Here is a 25,623-nt window from a genome sequence, read left to right as displayed (position 1 = left end):
TCTAAAACGTGACATATGTAACTAAAGACCTCTAAGTGCCCCTCCATTCTTCTTCACCTTCCTTTGTTCCGCAGTCAGCAAAATAATGCCACTGCTGATAGTGGACATCGCCTTGTTTGGCTTGAGGACGTTCAGGCTCTGACAGGAGAAACCTTCAGAACAGATAAGAAGCCGGATCCTGCAAACTGGGAGTATAAGTCTCTCTACCGTGGAGACATAGCAAGGTAACCATCATGATGTCTTTCCCTGATTTTTACTGGTGGGAAGTACCTTCTTTCCCCTCTGAACTCTCTCAGCACTGTCTCTATCTGGTTGCCCCCACCTCCCGCCCCGATTTTGTTGGGTTTTACTCATTGTTAATTTGTTCAGGCGTATGTCTTATCTCACATTCTAAAATGAAGGCTTAAGCCTTACGATCAGGATCCAGGTCAGATTAATCTTATTATCCGTGATGCTTGGCACAGTGCCTGGCATAGTAGATGTTCAGTAAATATTTGTTGAACGAATGAGGCTGAAAATACCTTGAAATAGTTAATTATGACAAACTATCTGGAAACCATTTAGTCTAATCTATATGCCATTTAAAAAGGTTGCGAAAGCCTTTTATTTATCCACCCCCTCCTCACATATGCCATTTAAAAAATGACGTTAAGTGGTAATGACTTTTTCACAATGTTTCCAGTATACATCACCAGATAATCATAAAAATAGGTGATGATACTTGCTTCAGTAATGAGTTTAAACTTTTCTCCTCTAATCTATCAATCAAAAATATTTGGGGGCCAGCCCGGTGGCTTAGTGGTTGAGTTTGCATGCTCCACTTTGGCAGCCTGGGGTTCACAGGTTCGGATCCTAGGCACAGACCTACACACCACTCATCAAGCCATGCTGTGGCAGTCACCCACATGAAAAATAGAGTAAGATTGGCAACAGATGTTAGCTCAGGGCCAATCTTCACACACACACAAAACATTGAATACTTATTAAACCCTTTAGGCACTTAGTACTTTATAAGACACTGTTGGGAACTTCAAGAACAATAATACACAATCTCTATTGCCAGACAGCTTCCAGGCTGTGGAAGTTGAAGGTGGAGAATCATGGATTATAAGGCCAAGAGGAGACCTTGAAGATCATTATCATTCTTTATAGGCTAATTACTTTTAAAAATAAATTTCAGTTTCCATTACTTTTGCTGCATCTTCACATTTAATCATGTTTTCACTCATCATGATGTTATACCTCACCACATAAGCAGTTCCCCCTGAAATTTCCTTTATGATGAGTTTCTCTCAGTTATTTTTCAGCATATTTATGTCTACGTACTGTCTATGAAAACCTAATGGCGGAGAGTAAATGACTTTCACATTTAAAATGTATTCGTATATTTTTGAATTATTGTAATGCTCCCTACAGTCTTGTTTGGTTGTCCATGCCACCACAGTGTAGTGCCACAGATGTGGTACCGATTGGGCGTGAAGTATGTACCAGGATCCTGTGCTCGTTCTTCACTTGTGTTACCCTGTCTGATCCTCACCGCTGCCCCGTGAGGAGGAAAGCACTCATTTTACGAACGAGGAGAAGGAATCTCAGGGAGGTTAAGTAACTTCTCAGGGGGATGCAGCCAGGTAGCAGCAGAGTTGAGATTTGACCCTGTGTTTCTCTGACTTCAAATGTTTTTTCGCTGTCCATAGATAAAAATGAGACAGGTTGTGCGGTAGGACATTTTCTAGATTGGGAAGCAGACGACTAGTTCTCATTCTGACTTTGCTGTTTATTAGTGTTGTAATCCCAGGCAAGTCGCTTTACCTGTCGGAGCCTCCATTTCTTCATTTGTAAATTGGCATCTGTAACTCTTGCTGTGTCTTACACTCAAATATCAGAAATATTTGATATGGAATTAGAAATTGGTGTGCAAATATAAAGGGTTATTATTGAGTAATAGATGAGAAAAGGAGAAAATGCTGACACAGAGTGCTCTTGAGCCTCTGCTAATGAATGGCCCAGACCTTAGGAAGAAAGTAATTAGAGAGAACTTTATTAATCTAAGCTGCAAAGATACTACTGTAAATGGCTTAGGGCACTGGGGTGATTTCCTAGTAATTTACTAAAGCATAAGTGAGGTAAGTCCTCCCTGGATTAATAGCTGTACAACTGTTTGTCCAGGTCTAGAAAGGTATTGATCTCATGGCACTCTGAGGTGGTCAGAGGACTGTTGGGAGTATTGTGTCAGGTACCGAATTTTCACACTTTCAGAGGGACACTGACAAAGCAAGAGCATTGAGAGGAAGGTGAGCAGACAGCTTGGCTAGCACCAGCCTCTGAGGACTAGAATAGGGCTCAGGGATCCGTGGCCTGTAGCAGGGGTATGGTCATTGTCTTTTTTTCTTTTTGTGAGGATGATTAGCCCTGAGCAAACATCTGCCGTCACTCCTCTTTTTGCTGTGGAAGACTGACCCTGAGTTAATATCCGTGCCCATCTTCCTCTACTTTATATGTGGGACACCTGCCATACCATGGCTTGACAAGTGGTGCATAGGTCCACACCCAGGATCCAAACTGGCGAACCCCGGGCCACCGAAGTGGAACATGCGAACTTAACTGCTGTGCCATCAGGCCAGCCCGATCATTGTCTTTTAAGCTTTGTTGGACTATCTTTTGGAAGGTGGATTGACAGTGTTCTCTGTAACTTGGAAAGACAACCAGGACCAATGAGTGGAAGTTTCTGAAAGTCAGATTTGGCTCAGTGCAGAAGCAGACCTAATGGTGTGATCATCCCAGCAAGGACGTGGTGCGTGTTGGAGTACTGTGATAAACGGGAGTTGGGTTGTTAAGATAGTTTGTAACAGAGTCTAAATTACCTTGGAAAATTCCTTGGGACTAATATACTGTCTGTCAGCGAAGTGAAGTTCAGTCAGTTTTTTCTCCATTTTTGGAATAGATTGTTGTTTCTTTGGCTATACACCAGATGAAATAGTTGGCTTATGTTTAGGAGCCAAGTTTTATAAAATAATAGTAATAATTTAAACTTACCTAGCCCTTACTATGTGACTAAGGACTTTACATGTATAAACTATTATAAGGGCTCTTCTAAGGACTTTATCTATCTAAACTTTTTTTGATCATCCTGGCAATGCTATGACATAGGTACTGTTTTTATCCCCATTTTACAGATGAGGAAACCGAGGCACAGGCAGTTTTTGTTTTGTTCTTTTAAAAATAGCTTGATGAAGGTCACTCTGCTAGTAAATGGCGGAGTTGGAATTCCAGCCCAGGCAGTCTGGCACTGTGAGAGGCACATGTGAATTGAATTCACTGAAGGAAAGGCAAATTTAGTTTGCCCAGCTCAGTTCCCTCTGTGGCTCAGACGGGCTGAGTAGATTCAGGGCAGACTTGGTGCTCAATTTAAATATAGTCTCTTCCCTTACCCCATCTCTCTTTCTTTCTTCCTTTTTTTTTTTTGGTGGCCAAATGCCTACATATGTGTTCATTTAAATTAGTGATATCATTTACTGACCTCCAAGCAAAGTGGGGTCTCCAACCTCTGGAATTATTCAAGTGAAGACTAGCTAATTATTTGATAAGGATTTTATAGGGAAAGTACCTTCATTTGGGTGAATATTACATTAAATTACATCTTAGGTCCTGTCCAATTATTACAATTCTATGATAAATTAGATACAGCCTAAATGTCTAGCAATAGGGAAATGGTTAAATAAATTAGGGCACATCCTGCAGTGGACCCATTTGAAGCCAATAAAATTGTATTTTCTAAAACTAATGGTATGAGGAAATGCTTAAAAGTAGGGAGGAAAGCCTGAAGCTATATATCAACTGTTTTTTAAAAGGATATGTGTGTATACATGTAAATGTATATTCATACACACATATCTGAAAGTAGATACTATTAATAATTCAAACCAGTAAGATGCTTTTTTCTCCTTTATCATTTTCATCTAATTTGCTACAAAATGCAGCTATTAAAGTCAGTTTTACAAAATGCAGTTTTAAAGTCAGAAAACTCAGTAAACTTTTTTAAAAAAGAGATTATATGAATATCTAAAATACTGTTCACTTTCAGTGAAAAATGAGGAAACAGTACTGTTAAAATGATAGTAATTAAGCAGAATGAAACTAGTTTTTTAATTTATTTTTTATTTTTTCCTTTTTCTCCCCAGAGTCCCCCAGTGCATTAGTTGTATATTCTTCGTTGTGGGTCCTTCTAGTTGTGGCATGTGGGACACTGCCTCAGCGTGGTTTGATGAGCAGTGCCATGTCCGCGCCCAGGATTCGAACCAATGAAACACTGGGCCGCCTGCAGCGAAGCGCGCGAACTTAACCGCTCAGCCACAGGGCCAGCCCCCGAAACTAGTTTTTTATTTAAATTTTTTTCCTCAGGGAATGGTAGGCTTATTTTCAGCTGTTTTAGCACTGTTTTATCTCATCCCCCTTTTATTATAAAGTTGTTGACTCATGAATGGAGAGAGATTATCCTGAGGTTCTCTAGGAGCATTTGAGAGAGGGGACAAAGAGAAAGGCTTTGAGGAGAAACGTGTGTGAGAGACTTCCCCTGAAGTGGAGTTCACGGTACTTGGCGCAGTGAGGGAGGCCCCAGAGAGAGCTCCCCAGCTACCTGCTGACAGTGGGGAGCCAAAGGAGGTGACGGGGCTGCACCAGGGTGAGGTGGAGGTGGAGCTTTCTGGGAGTTGACAGATGGCGGCAGCTCTCTCCTGCCTTTTTCTCCCTGCAGCACTTTATTATGAAAATTTAAAAAATTATAGCGTATGTTGAAAGCATTTTAGTGAATACTCGTATACCCACCCCCTAAATTCTGCCATCAACATTTTACTAAACTTTCCTCATCACATATCTATCCATCAACTCATCTTACTTTTTGATGCATTTCAAAGTAAATTGCCAACTTCAGTATACCACCCCTAAAACTTCAGTGTGCATATCATTTAGTAGAGTTCATGGTTTGTTTAGTTTTATATTTTGATTTAAAATTTACATAGAGTGTAATAACACAAATCTTCATTTGCTGAGTTTTGACGAATGCATACAGCTGTATAACCCAGACCTCTATGAAAATATGACTCCAACAGGTTTCCTCGTGCTCCTTTCCAGTCAGTCCATACCCCACCTCTCCAGAGGAATTATCCTAATTTTTTTCCACCAACAACTAGTTTTGTCTCTTCTTTTTTTTAAGGATTGTCACCTGAGCTAACAACTGTTGCCAGTCGTCTTCTTTTTTTTTCCTGCTTTTTTTTTCTCCCCAAGTGCCCCCAGTACCTAGTTGTATATTCTAGTTGTGGGTCCTTCTAGTTGTGGCATGTGGGACGCTGTCTCAACATGGCCTGATGAGTGGTGCCATGTCCACGCCCAGGATCCGAACCAGTGAAACCCTGGGCCACCCAAGTGGAGCGTATGAACCTAACCATTCAGCTATGGGGCCAGCCCCATAGTTTTGTCTGTTCTAGAATTTCATATAAATCGAATCATATGATGTGTACTCTTTTGGGTCTGATTTCTTTCACTCAGTGAAATGTTTTTGAGATTCGTCCACGTTGTGGCATTTCAGTAGTTTGTTCCTTTTCGCTGCCGGTAGTCTTCCATTGCGTGGCCATACCACCATTTGTCCATTCTACTGTTGATGGTCACTTGGACTCTTTCCCGTAGTTGGCTGTTTGAATAAGGCTGCTGAGAACATTTGTGCACAAATCTTTGTGTAGTTATGCGGTTTTGTTTTTCTTGGGTAAATACCTAGGAATAGAATTGCTGGGTCATAGGGTAGGTCTGTGTTAGTTTTTTTAAGAAACTGCCAGACCTTTTCCCAAAGTGACACTACCAGTTTGCATTCCCACCAGCAGTGGATGAGAGTCCTGGTTACTGCACAGATTACTCACCAGCATTTGGTATTGTCAGTCTTTTTCATCTGAGCTGTTCTGGTGGGTATGTGGTGTATCACATTGTGATTTTAACTTACATTTCCTTGATGACTAATGAACATGACTTTTTCATGTGCTTATTGGCCATTTGTGTTTTCTTTTGTGAATTGCTATTCAGATCCTTTGTCCATTTTTTAATTGGGTTGTTTGTATAACATACATACAGAAAAGTGCACAGTTTTCCTTAGGCTGTGCAGATATTCAGTAGTCACGTGTTTGTAACTCTGGGGACGCCTACACGTTCCATAAAAGCGTTTTAGAACCCAGCCTCTTTTCCTCTAGAGTAGAAAATAGCCAAATGTAATTTTATTTGACATACTTTGTTTCAGGATTAAAAAAAGAATCTTAGACCTATTTGTTGTCTTCCTAAGGGGGGACACAGGACCATATTGAGGAAAAGGGACTGGTCTAGGAGACAGATGACCTAGTGTCACCTCTGGTCTCAGTGTCCTTATTTAGGAACAGTGTAAAAGAGGGGATGATGATTTCCGCCTTGCCTGTCATGTATGATTGTGATGATCAGATGGCATAATGTATGTGACAGTTGTTTAACTACAGAGCTTCAGGAAAATATGAATTACTGAGATCTGGAAGACGGCGTGATCTTAAATTCGTGAGACGTTAACGAAGAGTTGAAGTGTTAGAGGAATAAGTCAAAGGGGCAGAAAAAATTAATTGCTAATCCTCATATTTCTCTAAATAGGAACAATTTGAAGGTAAAGTAGATTTGAATAGATGCAGTTAACTTGCATCTAATAGCAAGAGCTGAAGTGGGATGGGCCTTCGCTCATTCAGTGCCAGTGCACCTCTTCCCTGAGTAACCCTTTTTTCTTTTTCAAATAAAAGGTACAAGAGGAAAGGAGACTCCTGCCTTGGCATTAACCCAAAGAAGCAGTGTATATCTTGGGAGGGGACTTCCACGGGAAAGAAGCATCCACACAAGCGTGTTGAACGCTATTTTATGAAGAAGAATGTGGGATTAATGAACATTGACGGAGTTGCCGTTAGCAGTCAAACTGCACCTCCCTCGTCTGAGCCCGTCTCATTTATCCCAGTGAAGGACTCAGATGATGTGGCTCCTCCTGTTACAGCCTGGTTGCACCCTCTGGGGATTTATGATCAGTCCACCACACAGTGGTTACAAGGAAAGGGTGCTTCAGAGCAAGAATCAAAGCAGCCAGACTCACAGGTGGACAGAGAGAGCGCGCTGCTCAAGGCCAAGGTGGAGGAGTTTAACAGGAGGGTCCGGGAGCATCCTCGGGATGTTCAGCTGTGGATGGCGTTTGTTGCTTTTCAGGTAAGTGTCGCTGTCCCAGGTCTTTTACCTCAGAATGGCAGTCCTAATCTGGGCAAACCAATCTACTCGGTAGCGATTTTTGAGTTCCTATGCTAGGGGAACCCTGGCACTGGGCATATAAAGATTATCAGAATATAGCCCTTGTTCAAAGTTCAACGAAGAAGAATGACGGATGAAGAATGAATGAAATCTGGGGTAATAAATGCCAGATGTTAATGTGGGGATGAAATGAGCAAGTGACTTGGCACTAGGAAGTAAGAAAGGATCTCCAAGAGATGGTGAAAGTTGAGCAGACTCTTGAAAGAAGAGGAGACGTTCACCAGGCAGGGGTCGGCGTTCCTGAAGTACCAACAGAACACACAAAGCTCACAGAACTGCGAAAGAGGGAGGCTGCTCCTTCACTCATCTGCTTGGAGCTGTATGCTCTCGTTCTGAAATATATGGATTTGTCTTAGTCCCACTTATTCTTTTGAACCACTTAAACAATTACCATATTTTATCCCACATTTGGTTGTGTTATTGTTAAAACTGTCTCTTCAGAAGAGGTTTTCAAGACATTGCATGTTAGTTATTGATACATAAATCTAAGTTTAAAATGACAGAGTGGACAGGTGAATCAGGTGAAATAAACACAAGCTCAAACATACTAGGTGATGCAGGCACCCAAGGAACTGAGTTTTCCTTAAAAGAGATTGTGAGAAACAAGTGGTTATCAAGAAAGTCTTAGTAACAGTTCATTTTGGGAGCTGAGAAACCCTTTGGGGCTCTGTAAGCATTGTTGAAATCCTGACGATCCCCCAGTTTGTGTGCATTTGTAAATTGATGTTTTTGTTGTTGAGGACGAGGTCATGAAAAGTCCGGGCCTGTATGCCATCGAGGAAGGAGAGCAGGAAAAGCGAAAGAGGTCCCTGAAGCTGCTTCTGGAGAAGAAGCTGGCCATCCTGGAGCGGGCCATTGAAAGCAACCCGAGCTGCGTGGACCTGAAGCTCGCCAAGCTGCAGCTCTGCACGGAGCTCTGGGAGCCCGCCACCCTGCTCAGGGAGTGGCAGAAACTCATATTCTTACATCCCAACAATACAGCCCTTTGGCATAAATATCTTTTATTTTGCCAGAGCCAGTTTAGCACCTTTTCAATATCAAAAATTCACAGTCTTTATGGAAAGTGCTTGAGTACCCTGTCTGCTGTTAAGGATGGCAGCATCTTGTCTCACCCTGAGTTGCCCGGCACCGAGGAGGCCATGTTTGGTAAGGAGATGATGACCAGGCCTGCTTACGTGGGAGGAGTGATACTTGCTTTCGGCTTTCGTTGAAAATGAAGATTTATTTTTGGTTTATTTTAGAAAGGTCTAAATTGATAAAAGTGATTTTTAAAAAAGTACTATGGCTCCTTTTGATTGTAACAGATTCTGCCCCCTCCACCTTCTCGGTGGTGGGGCCTTTGGGCCAGCAGAGTGTGGAAAGTATCAGCGAGCTAGAGGTTCCAGCTTTTCTACTTATTAACCAAGTAAGCAAGTTGAGTCTCCTGCCTGCATTGGCTGTTGATGGCCTTAGCTGTTGAGATGCCTGTACTGCTCATCTCACCCAGTTACAGGGTCTCAGCAGTAACGTTCATGGATGTCCTGACTGGCTGGAAATTGCTATATAGATATAGGTTATCTGTATTATTATGCCATTAACATTTTTGCCATGTCCCAAGGGAGACCAGAATATAAATTTTGTCCAGTAGTGAGACCCAGGAGACAGCATGATATGCAGGAGCTGGAGACTATCCCTCTTGACTTGAATCCTGGGTTTGCCCTTCACTGGTTCTGGTGTGACCTTGAATAGGTTCCTTAACCTGGTCAAGCTCCGGTTTCTTCCTCAGCAACACTAGTGTGATACCTGCTTTCTGGGGTCATTGCGCACATTAACCAAGATGCTATATGGTGAGTCGAGCTCAGTGTCTGGCACACGGCAGGGATTTATTTGATGGAAACCTTGCTATTACTATTAACTTTTAAAGATGTAAATATATTGCTCTAGAACTAATAAGCATTTACCACATTGACTTAAAGAGTTTGTATTTGACATCATTTCTGATATCCACAAATAGCTTAATGTTATTTAGTAAGTGGAACTGTACCACAGTTAAGATGAACTGAAGTTTTCCAGCATGGAACCTTGGTTTGTTGGCAGCACACTGAGCATATGATGAAAACTCCTGGGGAATAATGCCATCCAGTGATCAGTTGTCACAGATCTTTGCTTTCTGATAAAAATCTACTACGCCATCCTTTTCCTAGAATTTTTCTCGTAATAAAGAGCTTTGAGTATTAGATAAGCAATATTCAGACCAACCTCTTGCCTTATTTTTATGTAATATCTGTAGTTTTTATTGTTAATTTTTATATACTGCGATGGTTTCATATAAAAACGAGAATAACTATACTCTGATTACTATTGTGAGTCCTTTTAAATCAGGACATGTATGTAATACAGCTTTGGAAATATAACTAATTTCAGGGAAAAGATGTTCTCGCTGTTTAACTGCATCTTTATAGAAATTATGTTCTTTCCCTGTAATGGTGCTAACCAGGATTCCTCCCCCGACTCTCCCTGCTTCCAGCCCTCTTTCTTCAGCAGTGCCACTTTCTGCGGCAGGCCGGTCACTCTGAGAAGGCCGTCTCTCTGTTCCAGGCCATGGTCGACTTCACCTTCTTCAAACCGGACAGTGTGAAAGGGCTGCCTACCAAAGGCCAGGTACCAGTTCTGCTTGCGCCTTCTTTCTCTCTCTCTCTGCCCCCCGGCCGCTTTTGGGGGAAGGTGTGGATAATGGGAGGTTATGGTAGTATTTTTTAAATATCCTCCTTTTATATCAGTCCTGCTGAGGATTGTTTCTCAGAAATATTCTGGCAATCCAAGGAAAATTCCATAACAAAAGTAGTGAAATATGTAGAGGTGAGAGAAGGTTCGTCCCCTCCCCCAGTATAGAGACTCACTTATGTCCTTTTTTTCTTTCTTTCTTAAGGCCCTTGTTTAAATGCTCGTTATCCCCACTGGTTGGGGAAACAGTTGCCATGCCTTTTAAGCCACATGCTACCCTCTCCCACCCTTGTGCATTCTAATCTGGGTCTTGTGTCACTTCCCAGTTAGCCTTTCTGCTACCGAAAATCTTTGCTGGAGTTGCAAATGAAAGTACATGTTGGCACTTTGTCCACACCCATCCTAACTGGGGAGGAGTTAATCATTTAGATGATGAGTGAACATTGCCAATATTTGTGATGCCTGCGAAGCAATAAGAAAATCTTACCATAGAACTCTCCATATAAGAAAACCTTCTTTTCCCCCTTTCCACTGAAGAAAACTCAGTTTCCTAGTCTGCAAAGATAGTCTAGTGGAAGATGGCTAGGATGTCTAAATTTATGGTGAACTTTTATTGGTCTTTTTTGAGAGGTTAAGGTCTCCATCTTGTGGAATTTTCATGAATTGCTTGTAAAGACTATTTCTATCATTACTTTTATCTATTTTTTTCTAGACAAAATTGGGTTAAAGAGTATTGGTTAGTATTGGTATAACTGATTATTGGTATAATAAGTCATATAACAAAGTTATTTTAAGACATGCTTTGTTTTGTGTGTGTGTGTGTGTGGTGAGGAAGATTGGCCCTGAGCTAACATCTGTTGCCAACCTTCGTCTTTTTTGCTTGAGGAAGATTGTTGCTGAGCTAACATCTGTGGCAGTCTTTCTCTATTTTTTATATGTGGGATGCCACCACAGCATGACTCGATGAGTGGTGTGTAGGTCCACACTCAGGATCGGAACCCATGAACCCCAGGTCTGCTGAAGCAGACTGCGCAAACTTAACCACTGTGCCACCGGGCTGGCCTCCATGCTTTGCTATTTTAAGAATATGCTGAGCTACAGAAGTGGCTCTTAGCTGACTCTGTGGAGCATTGGGTGTGTGGCTGGGGGGTCAGGATCAGAATCACTCTCGTCCTCACCCTTTTGCTGAAACTTTCTGTCTGTGCTGGACAGAGTTACTGACGGGACGGGAGGGCGCTGCCCAGGACTATGAAGCATCGAGAACTACTCTTCTAAAGTGTCAAGAGCCTGATCCACCCTCTGGAGGTTTTCAATACTAACAGCACGTGTCATTGCAAAGCATTTACATGACTGCTTTGGAATAAAGCTTTTTATTTCCTGACACTCCATATCTGAGACATTGGAGAGACGTTGTTACCACAAGCTTGGTAGCATAACATACAGCAGGCAGTGTCTGCTGTTACCGGTCTGTGTTTCTGTGGAATAAATAAATTGGCTATACGTTTATCACACTTTAAAAAAATACCCTTTTTTCCCTTGAGTGCGCCTTCCCCCATCCCTCTTAGAAGAGCAAAACCTAGAAAGAGGGAGTGTCGTCTCCCAGTTCTCTCCTGAGGTGGCTGAGTGCGCTTGGAGTAAGGCCCTGTCAGGTCAGGACGGTCGCCTGCCCGTGACACAGCCTCTGCCAGGCCTGCGTGGCACTCCCTGGGGCTCAGGCTGCATAATCCTGGCCCACGGGGTGCCCTTCAGAAGCCTGCTCATCCTCTTCAAAAGGTTTCTTACAAAAGCTTTCATTGAGCAGGTTATTGGCTCACTTTTCAAGTCCTTGTCAGTTGATAACATGATTGCTTTCCTGTTCGTTGCTGTGTTCACAGTCTGTTCCGTAGGGAATTCTTTATTGCCACTGAACTGGTTACCACACTCCGCAGACCCAGTGCCCACATGAATGGAGGAGGGCCTGTGGTCACGGGGCCCGGCTTTAACACGTAGACCTTCTTATCCACCAGCTGCCCACCGTGTGCAGCTCTGTGCCAGCAAGCATTTATTGAGTGCCTCCTGTGTTCTGGGCACTGTGCCAGGTGTTAGGAACGTACAGTTAGTTGAGATGTGGTCATGCCCTCAAGAGCTCACAGTCTGTCCTGTTGAAACTTTGACTCCCCTTCCCCTGAAAAGGTCTTGAAAGCAACTTGACTTCAGGTCTTAGGGGGCCCAGTGGCGTTAGGGGAACTGGCAGTGCCACTGTTCCCAGGAGTCTGGCCTTCCGAGGTCAGAACTGGAAGCCATTCCTGTCCTGCCCAGCTGCAGGCCCTTCTCGATGGCCTTGGCCGGTCTTTTTGTAAGCTAATCTCAGAAGTGTCATCTCATCACTTTTTGCTGTATTTTATTTGTTAGAAGAGGTCACTAGTGACTTCCAGGCCAAATACAACGAGGCAGAAGTGGGTTGGGGGGGCTAGCTTGGAGGCTGCAACCACACTAGATAATTATTTTTTCTGATTTGGAGTGTGTGTCATCTGCTTCAAAGACTAATGACAAGCAAGATTTCAAGAACCATTAGCCCCTCTTGTGCCAGTCAGCACCTGTTTTGCCCGGTGACTCAGCAGTTTTGTGCAAGTTACGCTAACCTCCATGTTTTAAACCCAAACAGGTGGAGTTCTTTGAGCCCTTTTGGGACAGTGGAGAGCCCCGGGCTGGGGAGAAGGGCGCCCGGGGCTGGAGAGCGTGGATGCACCAGCAGGAGCGGGGTGGCTGGGTGGTCATCAGTCCAGGTGAGGCCCCTCTTCGTTAAGATGTGTATGCCTTTTGCTTCTGGAATTTGTTTTTATGTCTTTGTGATTATTTGTTTATATGTATAAGCTGTTTATCGGTAGCTTAAGAACATTGTACAAACATCAAAATATCAAAAATAAATGAAGTAGCTGTCCTGGGAGAACAGACTGCTTCTTCCCCTGAGGGTGTTTAAGGCAGTTGACCCCCCACCCCGTTCCTTCAATACGTGATGCTTTGAGGGTTCGAGTTTCTTTCCAGAAGAAATAGTTTTCATTTTTTCCTTTTATAGGTTGCTCCTGAAGAAGTAATCTTGTTATTAATCCCCCATACCTCCATTTTAGTGTGTATTTAAGATATTTTTTTTTGTATGGACCAACAGATCTGTTGAAAAATACTTACCTTTTTTGGAATGCTATAAAATAATTTTTTTTTTTTTTTTTTTGATTTTATTTATTTTTTCCTTTTTCTCCCCAAAGCCCCCCGGTACATAGTTGTGTATTCTTCCTTGTGGGTTCCTCTAGTTGTGGCATGTGGGACGCTGCCTCAGCGTGGTCTGACGAGCAGTGCCATGTCCGCGCCCAGGATTCGAACCGACGAAACACTGGGCCGCCTGCAGCGGAGCGCGCAAACTTAACCACTCGGCCACGGGGCCAGCCCCGCTATAAAATAATTATTGACCAGCATTTATATAACTGTCGTTCTAAATGACCCCAAAGTACCTTCCAGATTTACATTCTAAGACAATGCTGTCCAATAGAAATATAATTCAAGCCGTATATGTAAGTTCACATATTGTAGAAGCCACATTAAAAAAGTAAAAAGAAACAGGTGAAAATGATTTTGATAATGCATTTCCTTTATCCTAGTATATCAAAACATTAACATTTCAACATGCAATCAATATTTAAAAATTTATGAGATAGTTTGCATTTTTTTTCATGCAAACTATTTGAAACCTGGTGCGTAGTTTACTCTGACAGCACACCTCGGTTTGGACCAGCCACCTTCCCGTGCTTGAACCACATGGCACAGCCGCCGTGCAGGCTGGCCAGCTCTTAGCTATTCAGGAATTGCGTCACTCCCTGCTTTCCTGACAGTGGGAGGGAAAGAGCTCAGGCTTGGCCCGCTTCTTCTCACATGGGCAACCATTCTGGGCCTTGGTTTCTTCATCTGAGGAATGAAAACTTTGGCTTAGCTACCATCTGTGTGGCCGTGCAGAACTCTGGGCCAGGTGACATCTCTGTCACCACTAAGGCGGGGGAGGGGCCCTTCAGGTTTCAGGTAACTCCTCTGGGCGGTGCCATCAGGTGAGGGTCATGCCTCACTTGGTCTGTTGAAGGCTCAGCTGGGTTTTTTTTCTTTTTTTTTGAGGAAGATTAGCCCTGAGCTAACTATTGCCAATCCTCCTCTTTTTGCTGAGGAAGACTGGCCCTGAGCTAACATCCTTGCCCATCTTCCTCCACTTTTTATACGTGGGACGCCTACCACAGCATGGCTTTTGCCGAGCGGTGCCATGTCCGCACCCAGGATCTGAACCAGCGAACCCCTGGCCACTGAGAAGCGGAACGTGTGAACTTAACCGCTGCACTACCAGGCCAGCCCCAAAGGCTCAGCTGTTTTGACTTTGAGTGTTCTTTCCCCAAAAGAACTGGAGCTGTTGTTCAGGCTGGCGAGTGGTTTCGTATATGAAGAAAATAATCTGCAGGGCAAACGGAAGTAGATGTTGCACTTTTAGACACTGAGTCTGCAAGGCCACATTGAGGAAGGACCAAAAAATAAAAGTCTTATTGGTAGTAACTCTGAGTGACAGATTCAGCATGCTTCTGTGTTTTTAGGTTGTTTCTGTTAATGAGCAGTACTCTTACAATGCACGATAGTTATGTTCTAAAGTTTACCATAGTCTGCATTTCTGTGAGGGCAGAGTTCTCATAGCAGTGTCCAGAGACCGAGTTAACATTACTTCTGTGTTAGGGTCTAACAGTCACTCACAGGCAGATGGGAACTTAGTTTTCTCAGAAGGTAAAGCACGTGTTGAAACCCTGATGTTTTAATATCAACTAGGGACACGTGTTAGTTCTTATATTCCCTGTAAGCTTTCCAAACATTTCCATTGTCGAGAATCTTCTACTGAATTTAATAATTTCTTTCTAATGAATTTAATGGGAGTCTTTAAAAAACCCAGCAGGGTCAGAAGACAGATTGAAAGTTTCTTGTTTCCAGAAAACCAGTGGATACATTTTTTGATTTTGTTTTATTTTTAATTCCTTTATCCGCCTGGACAAGGTTGGCATTTAGAGAAGAGGTGGCATCTATCAGTGATTCTGAAGTATTTTGTATTCATACATCCCAGCTTATTTCTTCTCTCATACCCTCAATTCCTGGTTGTCTGTACTTGTTACATATATATTTTCGTCCAAAACCATGGAATCTTTTGACTTCCTTATGTAATAAATTTGGGTCTCTAAGTCTGATGTATGACTCACAGGGGTAATTTCTTTTATGATAAGTTTTTCAATGAGATTAAAGGATTACTTTAAATGTAGACCTTTAGAAGAAGGTGATAGTTAAATTTTAGTTTTCTTGAGAAATTCACAAGAGCATTTGCGTAGAATATTAAGTTTAAAATGCTCATACACATATCATGTATTTGAATTCCTTGGTGTTTTTGTTTGTTATTTGTTTATTTTGAAATTCTTACAGATTCACAGGAATTTGAAAGAAAAATACACAGGGAGGTTTTGTTGCCCTCCACCCAGTTTCCCCCCATGGTGGTACTATTTATCACAGCCAGGAACTTGACACCATCTGCAGAATTTATTCAGAATTCACCAGTTTAGAAGCACTCATTTGTGTGTGTTTGTATAGTACTAGCCGGTTTTGTCACATATGCAGCTTCCTGTAGCCACCACCACAATCAAGATACAGAGCTGTTTCATCACCCCGAGCCTCCCTCGTGCTGTACCTTTTAGCCATAGCCGCCCTCCCCCCGACCCCTGGGAACTATTAATCTGTTTTCCATCTGTTATGTTATTTCACATGTCATGTAAATGGAATTATACGGCTTGTAACTTTTTAAGACAATTTTCTACTGTAAAACATACATAAAACTGACCATTTTAACCACTTTTAAGTGTACAGTTCAGTGACATTAATGACAGTCACATTGTTGTTCAACCATCATCCCCTCTATTTCCTCAACTTTTTCATCTTCCCCAACTGAAACTGTGCCCATTAAATGCTAACTTCCCGTTCCTCCTTCTTCCCCCCCGACGACCCCCACTCCACTTTCTGTCTCTGACTTTGACTATCTTAGGAACCTCGTGTAAGTGGAATCATACAATATTTGTTGTTTTGTGGCTAGCTTATTTGTCTGCAAAGTTCATGCAATGTGTAGCATGTGTCAATATTTCCTTCCTTTTTAGGGCAGAATAATATTCCATTGTGTGTATATACCACATTTTGTTTGTCCATTCATCTGTTGATGGACACTTGTTGCTTCATCTTTTGGCAATGCTGCTGTGAACATGGATGTACACATATCTGTTTGAGACCCTGCTTTCAGTCCTTTTGCATATGTACCCAGAAGTAGAATTGCCAGATCATATGGTAGTTCTGTTTAATTCTTTGGGGAACCGCTATATTGTTTCCCACAGTGGTGCACCATTTTACATTCCTGCTGCCAATGCACAAGGCTTCCAGTTTCTCCACATCCTCATCAATACTTGTTTTCTGTGTAACTTTTTTTTTTTGAGGAAGATTAGCCCTGAGCTAACATCTGCCCCCAATCCTCCTCTTTTTTCCTGAGGAAGACTGGCCCTGAGCTAACATCTGTGCCCATCTTCCTTTACTTTATATGTGGGACCCCTGCCACAGCATGGTCTGATGAGCCATGGTGTGTAGGTCTGCACCTGGGATCCGAACTGGCAAACCCTCGGCCCCCGAAACAGAACGTGCGAACTTAACTGCTGCACCACCGAGCCGGCCCCTCTGTGTAAATTTTTAAGATTGACTTTTCTTCACTTAGCATAATTCCCCTGAGATTCATCCCCATTTTTGCGTGCCTCAGTAGTTTGTTCATATTTATTGCTTGTAGTGTTCCGTGGTCTAGATATGCCACAGTTTGTTCTACTGTTCCCCTACTGTGGGACACTTGGGTCATTTCCAGTTTGGGGCTATTGTGAATAAAGCTGCTGTGAGCATTAGTGTGCAGGTTTTTGTGTGAACGTACGTTTCCATTTTTCTGGGATCAGCACTCGAGAGTGCATTGCTGGGTCTTGTGGTAAGTGCAAGCTTGGTTTTATGAGAAACTACCAAACTGATTTCTGGGTGGCTGTACCATTTTACATACCTTGTCTGTTTATTTTAAAATATTGAACTTTACGGAAGACTCCAACTTTTCTCCTCTTCCATTCTGCATGTTCAGAGTTAGGAAACAAAGTGAAATAAAGTATAGGCTATCTTGAATTGACTTTTTTTTTTTTTTTAAGAAGTGAACACAGGTCATAATCATAAGGCCACTGGCTAAAAATCCTGATAGCTTAAGAAAATCTAAAGCAATGCTGTCATTAAATGTCATTTAGCATTCTGGAACTGTGCTGTCTAATACAGTAGCCACTAACCACATGTGGCTATTTTAGTGAAAATTAATTAAAATGTGAAATAAAATTAAAAATTCATTTCTCTGCCAGCTGCATTTCAATGCCCATTGTCGCATATAGCTGATGGCTACCGTATTAGCTCAGATATAGAACGTTTTCATCGTCACAAAGTTCTGTGGGACAGCACTATTCTAGAATAGGCGTCATGCCCATTTAATTGCTGTGACAGTGTTAAAAATCATCTGATTTCATCAGCTAATTTGCTAGTTTTTCCTGGAATCTTGATTGATTATAGGAGAGTCCCTCTATGCCACCGAGTGTCCCAGAAGGCTGGGCCTGGGTCTTCCTTTTCTTGGCACACACAGCAGGTACCCACCACAGTAGCTGGCATAGCAGGTTGATTGGGTGTCGGTGGTGGTTTGGTTTGCTGCTTAGGTGAGCTAAGAGTTTTTTTTCTTGTTTAGATGATGAGGAGGAAGAACCAGAAGATGATGATCAGGAAATAAGAGATAAGACTCTGCCCAGGTGGCAGATCTGGCTTGCTGCTGAGCGGTCCCGAGACCAGAGGCACTGGCGGCCGTGGCGCCCAGATAAGACCAAGAAGCAGACTGAGGAAGACTGTGAGGATCCAGAGAGACAGGCAAGTCCCCCACCCCAGGAGGGACCCCAGCCTTGGGGTGTTTGCCTTCTCTCCATTCCCATTGGGGTGTGGTTACCTGAAGGAAGGTTGCTGGGCTCTCTGGGCACTTGCCAGGCTTAGGGGATGCTAGCCTACTCCTATACCTGTCTGGGGAAACTTTCCTCTTACCGAAAACCAGGGTAGAATTTGGCTGCTGGTGATGCGGGAGCACAGAGGCACTTGACCAGATAGTTCTTGTGCTCGAGGAGTGGGGGAGGCGCTCCTGGTCCCCACTCTGGAGATGGCCTTCCAGTTATTCAGTTAATTTTGCACCTGGAAGCCTGAGGGTTCAGGGTTTAACAACGCAGAATCACTGTCCTAGATTCTGTAACTGTCCAATTTCCCCACCCCCCCCTTTTGGAGCCTCAAAGATATAGCAGATAGATGTGACTCCGGAAGACACGAGGGCCTGGATGTAGAGGCCATGTTGGGACAGTCGGTATGCAGCTTGTCCTGCTGGGGAGGCAGCTAGCATTTATGGAGACCCCATTGCGCCCCAGGCACTTAACTTATGTTACCTCCTTTACTGTCATTGTGTGACTTGGTACCTGCTACTTGGTGTCTAGTGGCCAGCAGCTCTGGAAGATCTACTTGAAATAAAGGAAGAGATTCTATTTTGATACCTGGAATTGACCCAGTTTCACAAGATACCAATTATATTGCTTGACACGTGACTTGTTATACGTACAGACTGAGGGGTTTTTACGGTAGCGAGCCTTGTGGGCATACTTTCCTACCAGTTATGTGTCCTGAGGCTGGGGACTTTTGCCTGTTTTCGTCACTTGCTGAATCACTAGTGCCTAGACAATGCTGGTCCTGTGAGTGCTCAGTTAATATTCCTGGGTGTTGAATGACTATTTGATTCCAGAAATTCTGCTCTACGCAGAGGGGATCAGCATGAGCGAGGGCCCAGAGTGCATGGAATGTTTGAGGAGTGGTGAATGGGGTGGCCAGACTGAAATTAGGACCAAGAATTGGGAAAAGAGAAAGAGGTGATCTCTGGGCAGGACGGAGGGGCCAACTTCCAGAGGAATCTCAGCTCACTGGAGTGCTTTTGCACGCACTGGCGTGAGGGAGTCTGCACAGGAGGGGCCTTTCCTGGCTGAAGCCGAGTGCTAGGGAAGAGCGGGGTCTTCCTTTGATGTTTGGGGGTTTTACAGAGTTCATGTTCCCCTTCCAGAAGTTAGCTCTCAAGCCTCAAATTTGAGGCAGTTTCCTGGAAGCTTGTTTTGGGAGCAAACTACTGCTGGGAGCAATTTCTTGTCTCTTAGCTTTTTCTCTAGTCAAAGCCTGGAGGAGAAAAGCTGTCTGACTAATTGATGGCTTTGGTGAGTTGAATCCCAAGTGGTCCAGTTTCATTGTGCTCACGTTTGGATTTCCTGTTTGCTGAGAGCCACAAAGACCAGTCAGATAAGCAGGACCTGGAGGCAAGGGGTCGTCTCCATGGGCTCCAGTTTAGAGTTAGTGCATGAAATCAGCTCTGAACATTTAGTTAGAGTTAGGCTCTCATAGTTGCTCTTAATGTTGTCCATTGGTCCTGTTGTTTTCTTTTTACCTTGCTGCTGTTTATCTATTTTTCTTTTTTACTTTTTATTGAGATTATGATAGTTTACAACCTTGTGAAATTTCAGTTGTACATTATTTTTAGTCATGTTGTAGGTGCACTTCACCTTTGTGTCCACCCCCTACCCCCCCTTTCCCCTGGTAACCACCTATCAGTTCTCTTTGTCTACATGTTTAACTTCCACCTATGAGTGGAGTCATACAGAGATGTCTTTCTCTATCTGGCTTATTTCACTTAACATAATACCCTCAAGGTCCATCCATGTTGTTGTGAATGGGATGATTTTATCCTTTTTTATGGCTGAGTAGTATTCCATTGTATATATATGTACCGTATCTTCTTTATCCAATCATCAGTTGATGGGAACTTAGGTTGCTTCCACATCTTGGCTATTGTGAATAATGCTGCAATGAACATAGGCGTGCATGGGTCTTTTGGAATTGCTGATTTGAAGTTCTTTGGATAGATACCCAGTAGTGGGATAGCTGGGTCATATGGTATGTCTACTTTTAATTTTTTGAGAAATCTCCATACTGTTTTCCATAGTGGCTGCACCAGTTTGCGTTCCCACTGTTTATCTATTTTTGAGCATATTTTTCATTTCCTGGTGCAATTTTGTACAAAGAAACAACAAAATAGTAAAGTTCTTATCTTCTATCTTAAAAAACTTTTACAATTGTAACTTATCAAAGTAACTACAAAAGCAATTATGTGTGCTTTCAGAAATGATTATGATTCTAGGTTTTCTACGACTCCATTAGGATACTTTGAAATTTGGCTCAAGCCTGTTCAGCTTCTCCCTCCAAGAATTCCCAGGAAGTGTGAGAATGCAAATGGCACTTATCCTCCAGCTCTGGCTTGCCTTGAGAGGCCTCTTGTTATTTGGTGTCTTACAGAAAACCTAGCTCTTGTCTGTTTAAAATTTCATTTGATAATGTTGAATCATCAGTATATCCATATAAAAGGAATTGTGGGAAAAATTGTGAAGGTTTTTTTTGATTGTTTGTTGCATGAAGTAAGCTGAGCTCCTGAATAGGTCACTTTGTTTTGTCTTGTTGCAGGTGTTGTTTGATGATATTGGACAATCTCTGATCCGACTTTCCAGCCAGGATCTTCAGTTTCGGCTGATTGCGGCCTTCCTGCAGTTCTTGGGCGTGCCTTGTGGCGTCAGCCCTCCCGCCTCCTGCCTTTATCTGGCCATGGACGAGAACAGCATCTTTGATAACGGACTTTGTGATGAAAAGCCGTTGACTTTCCTCAACCTGTCATTTTCTGGCGTCAGCTGTGTTGGCCGCATGGACCAGTTGGGCTGCCGGCGCTGGACCAGAGCTCACGGTCGAGAGGGCGAGGACTTCATCCGCAACGTCTTCCACCTGGTGCTGCCTTTGTTTTCCGGCAAGGAGAGGTCTCAGCTCTGCCTCTCCTGGTTACAGTACGAGATTGCAAAGGTAACTCCAGCCGCCGCCTCCAGTGTGGGGACTTCTTTCCTGTTGGTGTTTATAAACGAGATCACAAGGCTCTTGGTGTTCCTCGGGGCACGGGCCACAGCACCTTTTTTTCAGGGACCCTAAGGGCACCTGGTGTGCGGCTGGCCCTGCTGAAGGGCTGCAGTGAGTCCAGCCCTTCGGTGACGAGCTGTTGATTGTGTTGAGTTTTGTGGTAGCAGATGTCTGATTACATGAGCAGTTAGTGTTAAGAGCCAAGCTTAAGCTTAAGCAGGGTTAGAGGATTTAGGGGCTTATTAAAATAGATAAAATAAGCTACTTATTTCTGCTCTTTCTGTCTCCTAGAAATTCAGCTAGGATTGACTCTTCTGCCCTCTGCTGGCCACCAGTTAGTATTGAATCTTAACATAAAGTTCTGATGCTACAGATTGCACACACGAGGTTGTACTATTAAAATAGTGTCTGATAAAATTTGGTGGCCACTTCTCTTTGGAGAAGGAGAGTTGGAGTATATAAGCCTTGTTCATAGAGGTTTTGAATGGAAATCTGGATGTGTTCATTTGGGGGCACCTGCAGCCTTGGTAAAATTCCAGTTTGTTTCCTGGCCCAGGAATCCTGGGTGTTTACCAAACTCGTGATAAAGGAAAGAAATGTAGATGCCTTGTGCGGCTTTCTAAAGTTGACAGTACAAAGGGATTGCTGTGAAATCACTGAGCACTAGGAGCCATCCTTTTCTTTTTACTTCTAGGTCATCTGGTGTCTGCACACTAAAAACAAGAAGAGATTAAAGTCACAAGGAAAGAACTGCAAAAAGCTAGCCAAGAATCTCCTTAAGGAGCCGGAAAACCGCAACGATTTTTGCCTCTGGAAGCAGTATGCGCATCTGGAGTGGTTGCTTGGCAACATGGAGGACGCCAGGAAGGTTTTCGATACAGCACTCAGCATGGCAGGGAGCAGAGAACTGAAGGATCACGAACTCTGTGAGCTCAGTCTGCTCTACGCTGAGCTGGAGGTGGAGCTGTTGCTAGACTCGAGAGGGGCCGCCACAGCCCGAGCTGTTCACATCTTAACCAGGCTGACTGAGAACGGACCCTGTGGGCCCTACGCCGGGCAGGTCTTGGCCGTTCACATTTTGAAAGCTCGGAAGGCTTATGAACACGCACTGCAGGACTGCTTGGGTGAGGGCTGTGTCTCTGGACCGGCTCCCACCAACTCCTTGAACTGCCTAACTAGCTTGGTCAAATGCTTTATGCTCTTTCAGTATTTGACCGTGGGGATCGATGCCGCTGTGCGGATATACGAGCAAGTATTTGCAAAACTGAAGGGCTCTGGTTCCCCAGAAGGCTGTGGCCAGGATGACAGTGCCGGCACCCAGCGTCTGAGCAGTGTTCTCGAGGCTGTCACACTGATGCACACCAGCCTGCTCAGATTCCACATGAAAGTCAGCGTTTACCCGCTGGCCCCTCTGCGAGAGGCACTCTCCGAGGCTTTAAAGTTGTATCCGGGCAACCAGGTTCTTTGGAGGTCATATGTACAGATTCAGAATAAGTCTCACAGTGCCAGTAAGACCAGAAGATTCTTTGATGCAGTCACCAGGTCTGCTAAACCCTTAGAGCCTTGGTTGTTTGCCATTGAAGCCGAGAAAATGAGGAAGAGACTAGTGGAAACTGTTCAGAGGTAATTACAGAGCATCTTGTTCATGTGTCCACAGACCTTTATGTTCCTACCACCCCGCTTGGCCTCGGGAATACAGAAATGAAAACGGCGCAGTGCCTAGAACACCAGCTCTGGGTACGCTCCGTGTTGTAGAATAACATATTGAAAGAGGAATGAGAGACTTACAAAGTAGCAGCAGCCTTCAGTAGAGGCTTTGTGGCTGTCTTCCTGGGCCTTGCTTTGTGGGACTCTGAGCATTGCCTGTGGGGCGTAGGTGGTGGTTGTCAGGCCTTGCCGTGTCTGAGAGGCTGTAGTGAAAGCGACATGGGTACGAGTGCAGGCTCTGCAATTGGGCTCTGGATCCAGGTCCCAGCTTTTCCACTTACCACTTGTGACCTTGGGCAAGTCACTTCACCTCTCTCCTAGTTTCTCCTTCTGTAAAATGGGAATAAAGAACCTACCTCATAGGGTTGCTCCGAGGGGCCAGTGAGGGAAGTGCTGAGGACAAAGAGTGTGAAAGAATTACCTGCCTCTGTTATTGTTACTGATGACGACAGTGTCGTGTTAACTGTCATCTTTTGAGCAGTATTTTATATCTGAGGGTTAAATGACAGTCTCATGAACCGAGTCGACATCATTGTTCCTTCTGGAATCTTTGCTGTTGCTTCACTCTGACCTTATAAATTGGGCAGAATTGCCTCTGAATAGTATTTCACTTGTTTTTTATTTCTTCCATTGGGATTTGCAAGGTCTTTCCTTTCCATAAAGTCAGATTTGCATTCTGCTGATGAAAGGGTAGGTTTTCTTTAGAAAACAGAAGCGAGGAGTTTGTCTGTGACTTCTGGCAGATTCAGCGTGGTGTAGAAACCACAGCACCCAGGACACTGCCTTGCTCTGGCCTTGGAGGAGCCACATCACATCTGTCCTCTGTGCCCCCAGTCCCGAGGGCCAGCACTGCCTCTGACACGCTCTAGTCCAGTTGTTGCTGACCCTGACAGTGCTCCTCTCCTGCGAGGTAGGATGCGAGAACTTGTCTCGGGGTGACATGGGCCTTTGTCTTGCAGGGTAGATGGTAGAGAGGTCCACGCCACAATTCCTGAGACCGGCTTGACACATCGGATCAAAGCCCTGTTTGAAAATGCAATGCGGAGTGACAGCGGCAGCCAGTGCCCCTTACTGTGGAGGATGTATTTGAATTTTTTGGTAAGAAAATATTTCGACTTTTTGTTTTTATGCTGGGCTCTGCTTCTTCCTTCGCAGGTGAGAAAGTGCAGGTGTCCAGGAGCCGCTGCAGGGGAAGCTGAGAGGGGCTTATTTCTGCCCTCGCAGCTTCTTGGCCTTGTTAACCCTAATGGGAACCCTGGTGGAATAATGTCAGGTCTCAGGACTTGGGAAGGGGTCGAAAGTTGCACTTTTCTTCAAGGTGTTTGGTGGAATGAAACTGAAGAGTAATTACAGGGCTGTTTGGAGCAGCAGAACTTGATAGGGTTTCTCTGAGTTGACTTCGTAGAGTCAACAATTGGAAATGGTCCAAGAGTTTTCATTTGAAAGAGACCTAAATTCTTTGCCATTCTGCTCATAAGAATTTCCAGGTCCTGATTCTGCTGTTGTTAAAAGATAAGATTCAATCTGGATTGTGGTTTTTAAAATAGATATTTCTAAAGCAGCTTTGTTTTTACTTAAAAGCACCATAGTGATTGCATATGGAAGACAGTTTAATTTTGTTAATGAGCATGCGCAGGCTGAAAGGTGGTTCTGGGGCTTCACGGGGTCTGTGCCCTGGCTTTGCCTGTGGTTAGAGGCCTGCAGTGGGACGGGCTCATTTGCTGGAACACATCTACTGCCAAGTTTCATGCTTTTTAGAAAGACAGTCTTCTAGGCCACGTGAGTGTTGTTTTAGTTCAAGTCTACTCAGTCACGTGACCTGCAATGAACATTGTGCCTTTCAGGAGCCAGGAGTGACTTCCTTATATGCAAATCTTATGTATATCTCTGATCATTTCCATAGCATAAATTCTCAAAACTCGATCAAGGTAGATGAACATTTCCAACTGACACATGACAGAGTCAGGTGTAAAGAGAGAGAGAGAGAGAAAGTCAGGGGTTAGGAGAAGTGTGGGCTCCCCCTATCTCCTTAGATTCCAGAATTCATCTGGGTCTGCCTCCCCTGATTCTGAAAGGCCTGAGAGTTGGGGAGGACGTATTATCTCAGGACAGTAGCTCACTGGCACACCCAGGACAGATGGGCACGTCTCTATGGGCAGAAGTTGGTATCACGATGAATTACTACAAGAGTTTATGTGTTTCCTTACATTTATTCTTCAGACCTGAAAGCTCACGTTTTATGGCTTGATTCTCTTGTGTGAAATGGAAACCTTCAGAAGTCCACATCATGGCGCATTCGTGGTCTGTAAGCAGGCGTGCCTGTGCATCCGAGGTGGCAGCTGGGGGAGCTGTCAGGGTAACTGGGTTCCAGTTGAATCTCCACTCCTGTCGTTTGGCCACTCAGCCGAAGGAGCAGATGAGATGCTCGTGTTATTTCCAGCACTGATATTCTGTTAGTCTTCCCGAGCAAATGAAAGACCTTTACAATTAAAGAGGGAGAGCCTGCAAATTTGCCAGTTTAACTTTTACAGGTAGAGTGAGTGCAGACTGAAAGCATTTCTTCCGAGGATCTGCCATGAGCCAAGTTTAGTGAGACTGCAGATAGAAAGATTCTTGTGGACTTCGAAAAAGTGATTGGGGCCCTTAAGGAATTTCTGTCTTTTTAGAAGGGTTATTGGACCAAGGATTAATGAGAGCAGTGACTTCCTCTAGCATTTCTGGAGGCATCTGGGTAGGCTCCTAAGGCTTTGATAAACACATTGA

At 43.8% G+C, this 25,623-nt stretch overlaps 1 protein-coding gene across 3 annotated transcripts in view; it reads left to right on the top strand.

Annotated features, from left to right (window-relative positions):
• Nucleotides 1-25,623, top strand: part of NRDE2 (NRDE-2, necessary for RNA interference, domain containing) — a 44,978-nt gene that overhangs the window by 15,373 nt on the left and 3,982 nt on the right. For 2 of the 3 annotated variants that reach the window (XM_005605398.4, XM_070249540.1), the window contains exons 4-12: nt 75-224; nt 6,795-7,245; nt 8,085-8,490; nt 9,851-9,984; nt 12,692-12,812; nt 17,876-18,051; nt 20,716-21,102; nt 21,848-22,776; nt 23,820-23,958. In XM_005605398.4, the coding sequence (XP_005605455.3) occupies nt 75-224; nt 6,795-7,245; nt 8,085-8,490; nt 9,851-9,984; nt 12,692-12,812; nt 17,876-18,051; nt 20,716-21,102; nt 21,848-22,776; nt 23,820-23,958 (2,893 nt within the window). The remainder of the gene's footprint in view (nt 1-74; nt 225-6,794; nt 7,246-8,084; nt 8,491-9,850; nt 9,985-12,691; nt 12,813-17,875; nt 18,052-20,715; nt 21,103-21,847; nt 22,777-23,819; nt 23,959-25,623) is intronic. The other variant, XR_011432026.1, reaches the window with a different exon arrangement.

Source organism: Equus caballus, chromosome 24 (assembly GCF_041296265.1).
Source record: "Equus caballus isolate H_3958 breed thoroughbred chromosome 24, TB-T2T, whole genome shotgun sequence".
In the NCBI taxonomy this organism is placed as follows: Eukaryota; Metazoa; Chordata; class Mammalia; order Perissodactyla; family Equidae; genus Equus; species Equus caballus.
Note: the sequence above shows the minus strand (reverse complement) of the source record. Positions and strands in the feature narration are given on the sequence as shown.